Below are 18,111 nucleotides of genomic sequence, written 5' to 3' on the forward strand. Positions count from 1 at the left end.
GAGATACACTGCAGCGAACAGAAGATTTCCTATTTGGATTAAAGGAAAAGGACACAACAACTTAAAGGATGAAGGCACTACCAACAGTAGAAATACTGTTATTCAACAGTAGATATACTGTTCATAGGGACAGATGGGCCCCGATAGCACAATACAAAGATGCTTGTTGTTTTATTTCCTATCTATAAATAAGTGTGTTTTTAGTTGAGAAGAGCAGATTTTTTGAACCATCTTCTCTCTTTTAGTTTCTCTCTCTTAGTTTCTTTTGTTAAAGTTTAAGGTTGCCGGACTTTGGCCGGAGTAATAAATAAAGAGTGTTGTTTGGTGACGACAAGGTATTTTCTTATTCTTTTCCTCTTATTTCTTTTTCCTTTCCTTCGATCTAAGTCGTGACTATGTCCGGCTAAAGAATTATATCTATTTCGGAAAGCTAGCGTCAAATTTATATTTATCATGAAAGATCTAGACTTTATCTAAATATGCATAAATTTATATATGGTTTCTTGACTTGGTTCCGAGATGGTGATACAGTCAGATTCAATATAACAAGTTAGTGGCTTTGTCTTAGTGACTCCGTCTGGCCAGCCGTGGTCTCAGCCCGTTAAGGAGATAAAAGGGCGATTTATACCCGATTAGAACTGCTAGACACATGGGCTCACTATCAATACGTATTTGAATCTCGACAGACCCTTGCTTGGGTAAAAGGATTAGATCTTTCCATACAGTCGGTAAACTATATAAAAATTTGTATGTATTTCGATTCGGATTTCTTCCTTGAATTTGGATGTTAACAAGCTAGATTGAAGATGACCACGCGGACTACCGCCCATCTTCTGAGATCTTGTTTAGTTGGTATTCTAAAGGTTTCAAATCATTTTTAATCTGGATTATTAGCGCAGTTAATTCATCTAATTTTTTTATCAAGAGAACTAATATGTTCGCCAATAACTTTAACATAAAGTCAAATGTTTTGTTTGTAGGATGGACCCTTCTTGGATAACCAAGGGTCCAGGAAAGGGAAACAAAACCGAATTTACAATTATCTTTAACTGATTCTAATATATTGGATGCTTTAACTTTGAATGCTCAAATGCATGGTTATAATTATGCACCTGGATCAGAATTGATTTGTTTATCTTATATAATCTATTTCAAATTGCTTGCTACTTTGAATCCTAGATGTAAGTTATATGATACATCTGACCAAACTATTTTGGTAGAAACTAATTTCAGTACCACTATAAGAGGTATTTGTCTGGTTCCGCTTATGTTCCTCTATAATAATAATAATAATACTATATATATATATATATATATATATATATATAAAATAATAATAATAATAATAATATATGTTATGAATTTTTTGTAGGAATACGAAAAGATTTTTAATTTTCATAAATATTATTTCTTATAAAAAAAATTAAACATATTATATAAATATTACTGCTTACTTTCTCATTTTTAATTTTTGCGTCAATCAAATAAATTTTGTTCTTAAGAGTTAACTCGATTTTTCTAATTGAATATAATTTCTATTATTGCGATAAATAGTTTTCGTACATTTTTTCAAAATTAGGAAGGCTTAATTAATTAATGAGTTAATAATTTATATTAATTTTAATTTTAGAGTGACTAATTTTATCAAATAAGCTAGTCTTGTAAAATAATTATTTTCAATTTAATAAATTATGGTTATTTAATAAAGAAGAAGTTATAATTTAAATGGACCTAATTTGAGTAAAATTTGGCAATCCAAGTCATTTTAATTTGGCCAATCCATGCGTGCCACGTAAGAAGCACATGGATATTGCTTCTTCAGATTCGATCTCAACTGTCCGATTTAATCTAAGGGTCCAATTTAATTCAACATCTCTCTCTCTCTCTCTCTCTCTCTATATATATATATATATATATATTGACCGTCCGATCGAACGATCAGACGACCCAAAATGAGAAAGACTTTTCATCTCATTAAAAAGACACCTATCGTCCCCTATACTCTAGATCAACATTGAATTTTCCTTCTTCCCCAGCCCCCTTATGCGCTTTCTTTTTCCCTAGACAAAACGTCTTCTCCATGGCCGCCCACGTTCCTTGCTCATACCCCTACCTAGTTGCGTCTTCTCCACAGACGCCTATGGCCGTCCCAGGCTCCTCTCCCATCACCTCCCCCACGTGATCCCCCATCTCCCTGTCAGAGAACCGGCTCTGCGTCGCTGGAAAAATGCCCCATCAGTCACTTGACACTCTCAAATCGACGTGAAAAGGTCGATTCTTGAGAGATTTTTCTTCCTCTTCATGATTACTTTGCCGTTTCCTCTAAGATTTGCGTTTCCAAAAATTCAAATTTTGAATTCTTGGATCCCCAAATAGACGATAAAATGAGGACTTTGGTTCTCATTTGAAATCATCCATCAACGTCCAAAAACAATCCATGAACGATCGGAAAATCACCAAGGCAAAACCGTAACAAAAGCTTTTGAGTTCAAAAAATATTTATCTCATCTTTTCTGGTCCTACTATTTTTTGTTTTGAATTCGAGTTTCGAGGAAGTTTGAAGTTGAAATCGCTTGACGTCAAAGCTCTTGTTTGTTGCTCTATACAAGGGCTAGAGTTTCTACTTTGGAACTCATTTTGGCCTAAATATTAGGCCAACAACTATTAGAATCACCGCAACGCTTAGAGTTTCATAAATTAGGAGTCCAATAACTCTTAGCCTTTTTTTTGTAGTCTTAATTATATTATTTATAATATGTTGGCTAACATTTACTTATGTCTACATAACTCTAAAGTTTTGATATATTAATTGCTTGTCTTTTACTTTTGAAGATTATTTATGTGAGCTAATATCATTTGTTTGTGAATTTAGTGGAAATACTTTTAGAAGAAATGATCCAAAATATTTTTGAAAATGGGTTAACATTTTAAGTTTTACTTATAACATTTTCTTAGGCCTTTATCTTAAGGTCTAGGAAAATTTGTTGTCCACAATTTTCAATTAAAGTTTTAAAGGGCTAAATTATTATTCATTTAGGCCTAACTCATCGCTTAGAACTCCCAAATAAATTTGAAACTAATTTAAAAGCTAAAATAATTTTCAGAGATATATGAGGCAAAAACAATTAACTTTAAAATAATTAACTTGTGGAAGTGCTTTTTTTAAAAAAATAAATAAATAGGAAAGTAGGCTTATATATTTAACAAAATTAAATGTAACCATAGAATAAAGTTCCTATAGTTAGGCCCATTTTTATATTTTTTACATCACCTCTTTATGAAGAAATTATATTTACTATTATTGCTATCTCTATTTCATAATCACATATTGCTAAAATGATTTAATTTCTAAACATGCTATTTTTAAGATTTTAGATATGTCAACGGGTTCAAAATACAAGGTACATACATATATATATATCATACACATAAAATTATGAATTTTATATTTCTCTCTACATAACCTATTATTTTTATTTACTATCCCTTTTACGAATGTTATTTATTTATTTTTATAATTTATAAATCACTACACTTAAATATACATATTATTATACTACATCTAATTTATCGTCAATTTGTTCCTACATGTAAATAAATTAATAAACGTTCATTTTTTTAAAACAAACATACATGAATATACTATACATGCATGTGCAATAAATTTATTTAAGATCGCAAACTTCATATAGTATTTTGACATTTAGTATTATTGCTATTTGTTTTATTTATTTATTTATTTGGAAACTCCATTTTATGTATTTTTATTCAAAATTATATATCATACATATTACTACATAATCACACATTTTACTATTCTATCTTATCTTATTTTTCTTTACACCTTAATTCTATATATATAAAAAGAATGACAAATTTTCATATCCTTTAAACTCAACATTTATTTCTAGTACATTTATATAAGACACCTCTATATTTTTCAACATATAAAATTGGCATACATTTTTAGTACATTTTTTTTTACCGTATGAAAAACATACTAGTAGTAATTTTATTTAATAGACATATATATGTCATACCTTGTATTTTACTCTCTTTTTTCTTAAACTAATAAAATTTACTTACCATTGATTTTAAAGCAAATAAATAAACAAGTTTTCCTAATTATATTTTTCTAAATTGAGTTTAAGGACTATCTTCGGATAGGCTCTGAGGGATGTTTAATACCTTCCCCTCGAGTAACCAAAACTCTTATTCAGAATCTCACTGGTTTCGCAAATCAAAACAGAGTTTACATTTACATATTTAAAAAATGGTTTTCCTAATATTTTCCTTAAAATTTAGGTGGCGACTCTAAAACAAAACAATTTTCTTTCAAAATCAGAGTGTCAGTCATATTATGTTGTGAACTATTTCGGCTAGTTCGAAATAGGGTGCGACACCATGAAATAACTTTCCAAGACGTTAAAATGATATTTTGATCAAAATCAACCATTCATGTTTCAAAAGCTCCAAAACACGAAAATCATATAAAACCCAAATGAATGACTAGTTGACCAAACAGTTTGTCTCAGAAAGTCATAAATGACTTGGGGTCTCTATAGGTTAGCTTAAAATGACGAAAATATTACAAAATAGAGAAAATGACATAGAGGGTCATTATAACATTCACTACTAAAAGGACTTTCATCCTCAATAGTAAAGAGTGAAGAAGTGCCTAAAGTCTCAAACATGTGCGAATACTAAGCCCCTGTAAGTCATGCTCGGTCTCCCATGTAGCTTCCTCAATGCGATGGTGCCTCCACTAGACCTTAACCACATGTATATCTCTCAAACACAATCGTCTAGCAACCCTAACAAAAATGGCAATTGGCTATTCCATGAAGGACAAATAGTCATCCAGTTGGAATGAGTCATACCAAAGCACATGGAACTCGTCAAGAACATATCAATGAAGCATCAATACATGGAAAATTGGATGGAAAGCTGAGTAAGTCATTGGCAAGGCCAACTCGTATGCAACATCACCAACAGCCCAAAAAATCTCAAAAGGTCCAATATACCTAGGACTAAGCTTTCCCCGCCTCTCGAATCTCATCACTCCCTTCTATGGTGATATTCAGAGGAAACGACGATCACCAACACCAAACCTCAAAGGACGACGTCTACAATCAACAGAGGTATTTTTTCTTCTCTAAGCCTCTTATAGCCTATCCTAAATAACACAAACTCATGACAAATCATCCTGAAGCAAGTCTATATTATGTAACCTAGGATTCGAAGCTTCAAACCAACCAGCATGAGATCAACAATGCCTACCATATAATGCCTCGAATGGGGAAATCTAAATATTGGAACAATAGTTGATGTTATAAGCAAACTCCACCAAATCCAAAATTAATCTCACTACCATCTAAAATCTAGCACACAAGCTCAAAGCATATCCTCCCAAACCTGAATAGTCCACTCCATCTCCTATCGGTTTACAGGTAAAATGTTGTGCTAAGATCAACATGTGTACCCAACACCTTCTGGAATACTCTCCAAAAGCTAGAAGTGAACTAAGAGCCTCTATTGGAGATAATACACACTGCACCCCATGAAAATAAACCATCTTTTGAACATAGATCTGGGTTAATCTCTCGAAATTGAAGGAAGACATAACAAGCAAGAAATGATACCAGTTGATCAATTTATACATAATGACCCAAATGTTACAACCACCTTAAGAAGTCTGCGAAAATCCCACAATGAAGTCCATAGTTATCTACTCCGACTTCCACTCAGGAATGAGTAATCTCTATTACTCACCATCAGGCCTCAAATGCTCAGCCTTCACCGGTTGGCAATACATGCAATGAGCTACATGGTCTGTTATATCCCTCTTCATAACCTCTCCACTAGTAATGTTGCCTTAGATATCTATACATCTTAGTTGTGCCCCAATGAATAGAATACCTGGAGTTGTGAGCCTCCCGAAGTAGTATGAATCAGATCCCCAACTCTAGGAACACATATACGACCTTCAAATCTCAAAATACCCTTAGAGTCTAAGGTCACCTCACCAGCATCACCACTTAAAACTCAATCATGGATAGCTACAAAACCCATATCCTCAAACTATAGGCCATAAATATGCTCCAATAGAGTGGAAAAAGCCTTACCAAAAGCTAGAACTTAAATAGAATCGAAGATATCAAGCCAGACCAACTTGTGGGCTAAAAATAGGATGTCCAAAACCAAAAGTCTCTTCAAAAATGAAAGGAAGACTAGACTCCTCATATTCACCACCTTCTACCTCAAGGCATCCAAACCACATTCGCCCTGCCATGATGGTCAAAATAGAGAGGTCATAGTCATTCAGGATCTCAATTAGCCTCGAAATGAGGTCTTTCTGGATCAAAATATACTGAAGAATCACGTAATCCATGAATATCTCACAATGAACTTTGTATGGGTAGTACCTTCAAAGCATAAGCGTGAAAAATACCACCACCAACCCCAAATCATGAGGGGTTTAGTTGCGCTCGTGAACCTTAAGCTACCTCGATGCATAAATAGTCACCTGACCCTGTTGCATCAAAACACAACCCAAACCAATGCTGGATGCATCATAATACATTGTAAACCCTTTGCCCTCAACTAGAAGAGTTGAATAAGAGCAGTGGTAAGCAACTCCTTAAGCTTCAGAAAGCTCGCCTTACACTCATCGGATCACTCAAAGGGAACATCCAATCTAGTCAGCCTAGTCAAAGGCACAACTATAGAAGATAATCCTTCATCAAACCATTTGTAGTAGCCTGTCAACCTAACAAAACTCTAAATCTCCATCATGGAGGCGGGTCTATCCCAATCACGAACCGCCTCAATCTCTGTTGGGTCTACTATGATCATGTCCTTGGACACCACGTTCCCCAAGAATGCTATAGACTCAACCCAAAAATCACACTTTAAGAACTTAGCATAAACGTGTTGATCTCTCAAAGTCTGGAACATAATCTTCAAATATTGCTCGTGCTCTGCCCTACTTCACAAGTACATGAGAATGTCATCGATGAACAAAATAATGAAAGAGTCTATATAAGGCCTTAACACATGCATCATCAAGTTCATGAACATCACTGGGTATTGGTCAACTCAAAATACATCACCAAGAACTCTTAATAGTCGTAACTAATCCTGAAGGTTTTCTTAGGGATGTCTCTACCCTAATCCTTTGAGAAAGGGTGATTTGGTGTCCTGTAGCTCCAAACTTTAGCTCATGAATAGTAGTCGTGGTTTGGTGATTTTAATCCTTTTTGTTTTTCTAGTTTTTGGTGCTATTTTGTAGTTGTGTTGCTTATTGTTTGACACTTTGTTGGTGGCCATTTTGGAGAACCCTTTGTAACTGTTGTTGATTTTAGAGGAGCTTTGTCCTTGTGGATTTTACTCTTCACACTGAAGAGGTTTTCCACGTTAAATTTGGTATCTCGTGTGTTGATTTATTTTTCTTGCTTTAATTGATTTGTTTGTTGCCTCAAACAATGTTTTCTTTCATTAATTTGTATTCGTTTGGTTCAAATAGAAAGGGAAAGTTTGGACTTGGGTTTCTTCTACTATGGCCCTGTCGTGCACATTTATTTTGTGCTTGCCTGTCCCAACAGAGTGGTATCAGAGCATAAAGTTGTTTTTGATTATCTATTTGAATGGTTGAGTCAAATATGAGCAAGATGGTTAGTTATCAGACATGAAAATGAAAGATGAAAGATCTTCTATTTGTCAAGAAAATGCATCTACTTGTGTTTGCTTCTAATAAATCAGAATCTATGAATGATGAGGATTGGGAATTTGAGCACATACAGATTTGTGGCTATATCAGACAATGGGTTGAAGATATTGTTAGAAATCACATTATGAATGAGACACATGCCAGAAGTTTATGGGACAAGCTCGAGACACTTTATGCTTCGAAGACTGGGAACAATAAATTATTTTTGTTGAAACAATTACTGAACATCAGGTATAAAGAGGGAACTCCTATTCTTTATTATATTAATGATTTTCAGGGTGTTCTTGACCAGCTGTCTGGAATGGGTGTAAAGTTTGATGAAGAAATACAAGGATTATGGCTTCTTAATACTTTGCCAAACTCTTTTGAAACTCTTCGAGTTTGTTTGACTAATTTTGCTCCCAGTTATGTTGTAACTATGGAATATGCTAAGAGTGGTGTCTTGAATGAAGATATAAGAAGAAGATCTCAAGGCTCATCTTCTTTAGTTTCACACTCAGAATGACAAAGATACAAGTAATGGAAAGTCGAAATCTAGATTTAAGAATGTTACATGTGACTATTGCCATAAGGGTAGGCATATCAAGAAATATTATTTCAGGTACAAGAGAGATATGAAACAACAAAAGAAAGAAGGCGATAATGAAAATCATTGTTGTTGTTGCTAACGATGACCTTATTGTTTCTTGTGATGAAAATGTCATCAATCTTGTTTACGATGAGTCTAGCTGGTTTGTGGATTCTGGTGCTATTTCTCATGTTATGCCAAAGAAGGAATTATTTTCTTCTTATACTCCAGGTAATTTTGGGATGTCGAAAATGGGCAATAATCATGGGGTTACAGTTCTTGGTATTGGGACAGTTTGTTTGGAAAGCAACAATGGTTACAAACTAGTTCTCAATAATGTCAAGCATGCTCCAGATGTTCACTTGAATTTAATTTCAGTGGGATACCTTGATGATGAGGGTTATGTTAATACCCTTGGTGCTAGCCAGTGGAAGCTTACTAGAGGTTCGATGGTTGTGGCCCGTGGTGACAAGTTGTCTAACCTATACATTTTTCAGGGCTCCATTTTTAGAGGCTCAGTAAATTTGGTAGAGAATGATACTTCATCAGAGTTATGGCATATAAGACTGAGTCATATGGGCGAGAAAGGGATGGACAATTTGGCTAAGAAGAATTTGCTTTGTAGCGTGAAACAAGCAAAGTTGAACAAATGTGTTCATTGCTTAGCCGATAAACAAAAAAGAGTTTCTTTTTAGATTCATCCGCCTTCGAGGAAGCTTGATTTCCTGGAGTTGGTACATTCTGATTTGTGTGGTCCTTTTAAGGTAAGGTCTCATGGTGGTGCACTTTACTTTGTGACTTTATTGATGATCATTCTCTCAAACTCTGGGCATTCCCTTTGAATTTCAAGGATCTGGTACTTGATGTGTTCAAGAATTTTCAAGCCTTGGTTGAGAGACAGACAAGGAAGAAATTGAAATGCATTCATTCTGATAATGGTGGTGAGTATGGTCCTTTTGATAGATATTGCAGAGAGCAGGGTATTCAGCATCAGAATACTCCTCCAAAGACTCCTCAGCTAAATGGTTTAGTAGAAAGGATGAACAAACTCTTGTTAAGAGGGTTTGATGTATGCTTTCAGATGCTAAGCTATCACATTCCTTTTGAATTTGGTCTGGTAAGAATGTTTCTTCTGATCATCTTAAAGTTTTTGGGTGCCTTTGTGCATGCTCCTAAGGATGAGAGGTCAAAGTTGGATGTTAAAACTAGGCAATGTATCTTTGTTGCTTATGGTCGAGATAAATTTGGCTATTGTTTCTTTGATCCAGTTGAGAAGAAACTTGTTAGAAGTTGTGATGTTGTGTTCTTTAAAGACCAAACAATTGAAGATGTTGATAAAGCTTGGAAAGTTGATTCTCAGAGCAGTGAAAGCCTAGTTGATATTGATCTAGTTCCTTTGACTATTGCACCTAATGAAAATCTTCAAAATGATGAAATAAAGTTGATATTGAAGATGGTGATCATATTCAAAATGACCAGTATGCCATTGATGCTCCAGTGCAAGACGATGTCGTTGGTCAGCAAACAACTATTATTGATGCTCCAGAAAGTTCTCTTAGAAGATCTACTAAAGAGAAAATAGCTTCATCTCGTTATTCTCCCAATGAATATGTAATCTTGACTGATGGGGGAGAACCCGAGAGTCTTGATGAGACTATGGAAAGTGAATAAAAAGAAAAGTGGTTTGATGTTATGAAAGATGAAATGAAGTCTCTACATGATAAGCATACCTTTTGATTTGGTTATGTTACCTAAAGATTGAAAAGCTTTGAAAAACAGGTGGGGTTTTAGGGTGAAACATGAAAATGGTAACCTAGTTCCACGGTACAAATCTAGATTACTTGTCAAGGGTTTTAACTAGAAAAAAAGAATTGATTTTGATGAGATATTCTCTCCAGTTGTGAAGATGTCATCCATTCGTGTGGTTCTAGGCTTGGTTGCAAATCTGGACTTAGAGGTTGAACAAATGAATGTTAAAACTGCTTTTCTCCATGGTGACTTAATTAAGAAATTTATATGGAGCAGTCGGAAGGCTTTGAAGTCAAAGGAAAAGAGAATTATGCATGTTTGCAAGTTGAAAAAGAGTTTGTATGGTCTAAACCAAGCTCCCAGACAATGGTACAGGAAGTTTGGCTCTTTTATGAGTCAACCGAGCTTCAAGAAAACTTCTTCAGACCATTGTGTTTTTGTGCAAAAATTATCTGATGGTGACTTTATTATTGTTTTTCTTTATATTGATGGCATGTTTGTTGTTGGTCATAATACTTGCAAGATTAAAAAGTTGAAGCAAAAGTTGAATAAGTCTTTTGCTCTGAAAGACTTAGGACGAGCAAGGCAGATTCTTGACATGCAGATTGTCTGTGATAGAGAGGCCTAGAAGTTGTTGTTGTCATAGGAGAAGTACATTCATAAAGTACTTCATACATTAAACATGGACAAAGTTAAGGTTGTCACAACTATACACTTCAAATTGAGTATTAAGCATTATCCTTCTAGTGATGGTGAGAAGAAAGTTATGAAGAAAGTTCCTTATGCTTCAGTGGTAATTTGATGTACGCAGTGGTGTGTACAAGACCAGATATTACTCATGATGTTGGTATTGTTAGCCGTTTTCTTTGAGCACCAGAATGTTGTGAAGTGGATTATTAGATATCTTTGTGGCACTTCTAGTTTGAGTTTGTGTTTTGGTACAGGGAATCCTATTCTTTGTGGTTACACTGATTCAGATATAGCTGGTGATGTTGATACTCGTAAGTCTACTTCAGGCTACTTGATTACTTTTGTAAGGGGGGGATGTGTCTTGACAATCTAGGTTGCAAGAATGTGTTGCTTTATCTACTACAGAGGTTGAGCTTATTGCAACTATTGAAGCTTGCAAAGAGTTGTTCTGGATGAGGAGATTTTTGGGGGGGAACTTGGTTGTGCTCAAGAGAGGTATGTGCTTTATTGCGACAGTCATACTACCATTCATCTTGGCGAGAATTCTACATTTCATGGTCAGTCTAAATATATTGATGTGACGTATCATTGGATTTGAGATGTGTTGGATTCTAACTTTCTTAAACTTGAAAAGATTCATACCAATGATAATGGTTCTAACATGATGACTAAAGCATTTCCAAAAGGGAAATTTGAAGAATGTTGCATGATCGTCGGGATGGCGGTCTCTTCCACATAGTCGGTAAGGGGGAGAATTGTTGGGTTTTGAGTCTTTTTCCCTTCCTATGTGGATAAATAATAGTTCAAGATTTTGAGTCTCCTTCCTTTCCTATGTGGATAAATTTAAGCCCAATTTGGACTAGCTCACTTTGCCCTTAAATCCAATATTATGGTGCATATGTAAGACTTTCTTTTAAGTCTTATTTTGACGAATCACAAGAGTTTGATCAACAACCATATAGAGAGAAAAGTGAGAGAGTGCATATTTTCTCACAAACCCTAGCAGCCAATTTCAATCGCGATTCCCGCTTCGTTTCTTGTCTGATTGAGCTGATTTTGGATAGCTTGTTCCTTTCAACTTAATCTTTGACTGGGAACTGAGAGAGGGTGATTTCAAGTCTTGTAGCTCTAGATTTCAGCTCGTGAACATTAGCTGCGGTTTGGTATGTTTACTCCTTTTTTATTCTCTAGTTTTTTGTGCTATCTTGTAGTTGTGTTGCTCATTGTTTGACACTTTGTTGGTGGCCATTTGGAGAACACTTTCTAACTCTTGTTGACTTTAGTGGAGCTTTGGCCTTGTGGTTTTTACTCTTCACACCGAAGAGGTTTTCCACGTTAAATTTGGTGTTTCATGTGTTGATTTATTTTCTTTGCTATGGTTGATTTGTTTGCTGCCCCCAAACAATGTTTTTCTTGCATTAGTTTGTCTTCTCTTGGTTCAAATAGAAAGGGAAAATTTAGACTTGAGTTTCTTCCGCTATTGCCCCATCGTGCACATTTATTTTGTGCTTGCCTTCCCAACATTTCAAACCTGTACTATAATGCTAATTTTGAAGTGGCTAAACTTGTAAAAATTTATAAGCATATACTATGTCCTAAATAGGGATCCTAGAAACGGCTCTAAACTTTTCATAAGTAAACAATGAAGCTATCAAAAGCTCCCATCGTATTTTTTTCTCCAAGTTAATAAATTATAGTGTCTTAATCAGAAAAGCTTAGTTCGAGGAGGTCAAAGTTAGACTTACCACATATTACTTGGACTTCTTTCTAAAATGAACGAGACATGGAGTATATGTAATGACATGAAGGCAAGTTCTTGTCCTTTAGATATGATGCAGAAGTGCTCTTGGTCTATCCTTGATCAGAGATTTCTCTATGAAAAATATGAATCGGAATTTGAAGAAGGGGAGGGAGAAGGAGCCCTTGACCCGCAGGAGGATTTATTCAAGGGTAAATCACATAAAATGCTATATTAAAGAAATATTTACCATCTATGTCAATATAATTTTTCTAACTAAATATAACATTTTTTTGGAATTAAGAAAATTGTACATTCGCTTGCCTCTTTCTCTGCCCTTTATTCCTCTTCCTCCGCCCCTTTTTTTTAATTCTTCTTCTTCTTCGTCTCTTTCTCTATCATTATTATCTTCCTCCTCTTCTTTCCTTTTTTTTAGAAAAAAAATCCTCTTCTTCCTCTTTGAAATTCTTATTTAAATAACTATTTTGAAATCAAATTTTGCCCATATTTCATTATTTTACCCAAAAATATGACGAGAAAAGGAATGGAAAGATGAAAATTTGTACAAAATCGTGTTTTCAAGTAGAAATTTCAAATCTCTAAAATTACAGCAACAAGAGTTCACCATTGATGGTCATTATAAAGCTTCAAATTTTGAATTCATTACTTGAATTTTACGAATTTGTGATTAGTTTGGATAGGTTGTTCCTACAAAATAATTGAAAATGTCGTTTGAAATTTATATCTCAATTTTAAGAGGGTTTGGTTAAGTTTAAATTAATTTTAGGGGAAATATTAGATTAAAACTCGAAAAAGGTGAAATTTATGGAACTGTATGGCAATTGTATTAAAGTTGTATTAGATATATATCATAATTGTATTAAAATTGTATTAAAATCATGAACAATACATTTATAATACATATTACAAACTTCACTCTTTTTTAGTGATATCAACCAAAATAATTTAAGTAACACACCCGTAATACATTTATAATATAGGATGCAATACATTTGTATTACATATTGCAAATGCCGCTCTTTTTCTTAGTGATACAAATCAAAATAATTTATAAGATATATATAATACATGTTTTATTCATGAATAGTACATTTATAATACATATTGCACACTTCACTCCTTTCTTAGTGATACCAGCAAGAATAATTTAGGTAACACATTAATAATACCTTTATAAGACACCTACATTACATTTTAATACATATTGCAACCGTCACTCATTTTCTTAGTGATAAATTAAAATAATTTATAAGACACATATAATATAAGTTTTATTCATAAGCAATCCATTTATAATGCATATTGCAACCATCACACATTTTCTTAGTGATACAAATCAAATAATTTATAAGACACATATAATATAAGTTTTATTCATGAACAATACATTTCTAATACATATTGCAGACTTTACTCTCTTCTTAGTGATACCAATCAAATGATTTACGTAACACACTTATAATACATGCACACTACATTTTTAATACATATTGCAAACATCACTCGTGTTTTTAGTGATACAAATCAAAACAATTTATAAGATACATATAATACATGTTTTATTCATGAATAATACAAGTTTAATTCAATCTATAGATTATTGTCTTGTCTTTCGTTAGTAACGTTTTTTATTCATTCTTAATTTTCTCTTCTAATTCTAATACACTTTAAATGTAAATTTAATTCATTTTGTAGTTTATTATTTGTTACTATTAGATTACTTGTTTAATTCATTATTGATATAAGTTTAATTCACTCTATAGGTCATTGTCTCGTGTTTCATTAGTTACATTTTTTATCCATGCTTAATTCTCTATTCTAACTCCACTTTAATATTTGTGTAATACACTTTTAATACAAGTTAATTCATTTTACATTTTATTGATTGATTTGTTATGATTGAATTACTTGTTTAATTCATTATTGATACAAGTTTTATTCAGTTTACAAATCACAGAATGCTCTTTCATTTGCTACATTTTGCATGCGTGTTTAATTCACTTCTAATTCAACTTTAATATGTGTGTAATACATTTTTAATTCAAGTTTAATTCATTTGGCAGTTTATTATGCTTCTTCATTTGTTACGATTAGATTACTTTCTGCTCTTTCGTTTGCAATTAGTTTGGATAGGTTGTTCCTACGAATAATTGAAAATATCGTTTGAAGTTTATATCTCAACTTCAAGATGGTTTGGTTAAGTTTAGAATTGATTTTAGGAGAAATATTAGATTGAAGCTCGAAAAGGATGAAGTTTACGGAACTATATCGTGTTTGTATTAAAGTTGTATTAGATATGTTTCATAATTGTATTAAAATCATGAATAATACATCCTACATTTATAATACATATTGCAAATTTCACTCCCTTTTTAATGATATCAACTAAAGTAATTTAGGTAACACACTTATAATACATGCACAATACATTTTTAATACATATTGCAAACATCACTCACGTTCTTAGTGATACAAACCAAAAATAATATACAAGACACATATAATACATGTTTCATTCATGAATAATATAAGTTTAATTCAGTTTATAGATCATTGTCTTGTCTTTCATTAGTTACGTTTTTCATTCATTCTTGATTCTCTCTTCTAATTTAACTTTAATATTGTGTAATACAATTTTCATGCAAATTTAATTTATTTTGCAGTTTTTTGGTTGATTTGTTACTATTAGATTACTTGTTTAATTCATTATTGATACAAGTTTAATTCACTCTATAGACCATTGTCCGGTCTTTCATTAGTTACTTTTTTTATTCATGCTTAATTCTCTTTTCTAATTCAATTTTAATATTAGTGTAATACAGTTTTAATACAAGTTTAATTCATTTTGCAATTTGTTGGTTGATTTGTTACGATTTGATTACTTGTTTAATTCATTATTGATACAAGTTTTATTCAGTTTACAGATCATAGAATACTCTTTCGTTTGGTATATTTTGCATTCATGTTTAATTCTCATCTATTTCAACTTTAATATGTGTATAATACATTTTAATTCAAGTTTAGTTCATTTTGCAGTTTGTTATATCTCTTCATTTGTTACGATTAGATTACTTGTCTAATTAATTATTGATACAAATTATTGACTACTATACGAAAGAAAGTAGAGAGAGAAAGAAAGGGAGAAAGAACAATAGAAAGAGAGGGAGAAAGAGCAGCATAAAGAAAGAAAGGAGAAACAACAATGTACAGAAAGAAAGAAATGGAGAAAGAACAACATACAGAAAGAACAAAGAAATGGAGAAAGAATAACAGAAAGAAAGAAAGAAAGAAAGGGATACAAAGCGAGAAAGAAAGACAAATTTAAAAAGGCAGGAGAGAAAAAGAAGAAAGAGGCAAGAGAGAAAGATAAATATAATAAAATACATAATATTGTTAGATATTGCTATAAATGGTAATAATTAAAGAGTATATTTAAAATAAGTAATTATTTTTTAAAAGGAATTCACTCAAGTAATTAATCCTTTATTCAATCACATAGTTTGGGCTCCTAAATTATGGCACCCTTGGGGCTTTCTATTTGATTGTATCGAAAGGCCCAATGAATTGGAATTTTCCTATTGGTCCAGGTCATTTCGGGGCAAGTGGATCATTCATGTAAAGACGTATGGTTGGAACTAGGTGTATTATGCCAGTATCCAGACCTTCTGAGATGCTGGTACAACCTGGGAGATAATATAAGGCATAAAAAGTTTCAATCAGTAATTATTTCCAATTTCACCGTCCTAGAATTAGAACACTGTAAAAAAATAATAACACTTCAATTGTGACTTGAATAGGCATCATTTAAAACACCATAGCCAATTTATATACATNAATTTATGTTATTTAAAAATTTAGAATAAAAAATAATTTTATATCACGTTAAAAATTATATAAAGTAATTATTTGGGAAAAAAAAAGGATTTATAGTATGAAATAGTAAGAAAATAAGAATGAAATAGAAATAATAATATAATATTGAGGAGAGAGAAAAAGATTCCTTTTTAGAGAGTAAAATAGAGAATTGGGTTGGAGTTGGTTGTCTGAAAAAATAGAGAACTCTATATTTGGAGAGTAAAATAGAGGATTGGGTTGGAGATGCCCTTAATGAATGCTACCATATGCCATTTTCTGTACTTGACTAGATCATAAGAGACCCTATCCTATACAATTACCTATAAAGTTGAGCTTTATATATCGCTCCATCTACAACAATTTCTTTTCTGACTCTATAAAAGTAAGGGGTTTACTCTAATACGGTATCCAGAAGAAAGCCCCTTGGAAACTGGGAGAACAATTCAAGTAAACACTCTTCAAAACTGCATCAGCTCTCCTTTAGCAAATGATAGCATACCACACAAACGAATAACACCAATGAAGAACACGGTAGGAGGCTTGGTTGCAGCAATAATGTATTCAGGGCCGGAACATCCTCATAACCTTGGAGACTTGAAGCCGACAGAATGGGCACCTTGAAACTGCAGACGAGCATCTACGACAAAGCACATGACCACAAGGGACTATAGTAACATCAACTTCAGTGTTGAGACAGATGCGGCACAGCCATGCTGCTTTAGCTGTGTCAGCTTCTTTCGTAGCCATGTCAGACTTTTCCTGCAAATTCACAAGATTCACCAAGTTCTTATTCTAATAATTTGGCTGTGTACTCTGCACAAAATTATATTCGCAACTTTGAGAAACCGATCCAGATCATATGGTGGCATTCATAGGGGGACCAAGAAATTACATTCTGTAAAATAATGCAACCATTGAAAAGACAGGCGGGGATTTTAGAATTATATTGCGACACAGTTCATTTCTATTTCACAAATGAAGATACGATTTGTAGCGAATCGTAGATTTATAATCAGTTTCAGAGAAAAAACAGCTGCTTATATTCAATATTGAGAACCAAACTTGCACTGATAATAGCAAGATAGAGGGCAACACCAATGGAGATAAGAAGGGTAATGAAAAGGAGATGGACTCAGAAAAGGAATGAGGGGAGAGAGAATTTTGCAACAACAATATACATGCCCCATTCTTGCTAACCTTATTTCCTTTTTTACCAGTTCCCTAATTGCACCCCTATTTTTAACAAGCCTACTGACCGGGATCCCAGATATAATCTGTTAACCTTTGTGAAGACCTTCTGGCCCTATTGCTTCTTCTCAGCCCAATAGCTGTTTATGTGATATCCACATCTGACTAGGGTTGATTCATGGCAATAACCCATCCGCAACAAGAACCTCATCATCAGGGTTCGAGTAAGCCAACATTGATATCATAGCAGTGATTCTATTAAAACTTGAATGTGGATCAGGCACTACCTCTCAATAAGATATAGGTCTAGAGAGCCGCTAGCAAACAAACCCATTAGAACAATGTAGACAAGAAGCAAGGCTCAATGGCTCAGATTCTTCTTTGACTTTGTACAGCAGAACATTAGGGGATAACTCTTCTACAGATCCAGCCAACTTTACTTATCTCTGCCCAATTTCAAAAAAACTTTGCTATCAGCTAAGTTGCTCGTACTCAGGTGTGGGTGTGGGTATCCAAGACGGATGCGAATCCGAGAGTCAGATTCGCCAAAATCTAAATTTTAAGATTTGGGGG

The 18,111-nt window shown here is 33.4% G+C and overlaps 2 protein-coding genes across 2 annotated transcripts in view; one reads left to right on the forward strand and one right to left on the reverse strand.

Annotated features, from left to right (window-relative positions):
* The window catches only part of LOC125846589 (uncharacterized), a 656,804-nt gene that overhangs the window by 196,104 nt on the left and 442,589 nt on the right, over positions 1 to 18,111 (forward strand). The gene's annotated exons all lie outside the window — the stretch shown is intronic.
* Positions 16,604 to 18,111, reverse strand: part of LOC125846584 (uncharacterized) — a 48,184-nt gene continuing 46,676 nt past the window's right edge. Inside the window, exon 13 of the mRNA XM_049526109.1 lies at positions 16,604 to 17,109. Within this exon, the coding sequence (XP_049382066.1) occupies positions 16,912 to 17,109 (198 nt within the window). The 3' untranslated portion in view covers positions 16,604 to 16,911. The remainder of the gene's footprint in view (positions 17,110 to 18,111) is intronic.

The sequence above is a fragment of the Solanum stenotomum genome, chromosome 12, assembly GCF_019186545.1.
Source record: "Solanum stenotomum isolate F172 chromosome 12, ASM1918654v1, whole genome shotgun sequence".
Taxonomy (NCBI): domain Eukaryota; kingdom Viridiplantae; phylum Streptophyta; class Magnoliopsida; order Solanales; family Solanaceae; genus Solanum; species Solanum stenotomum.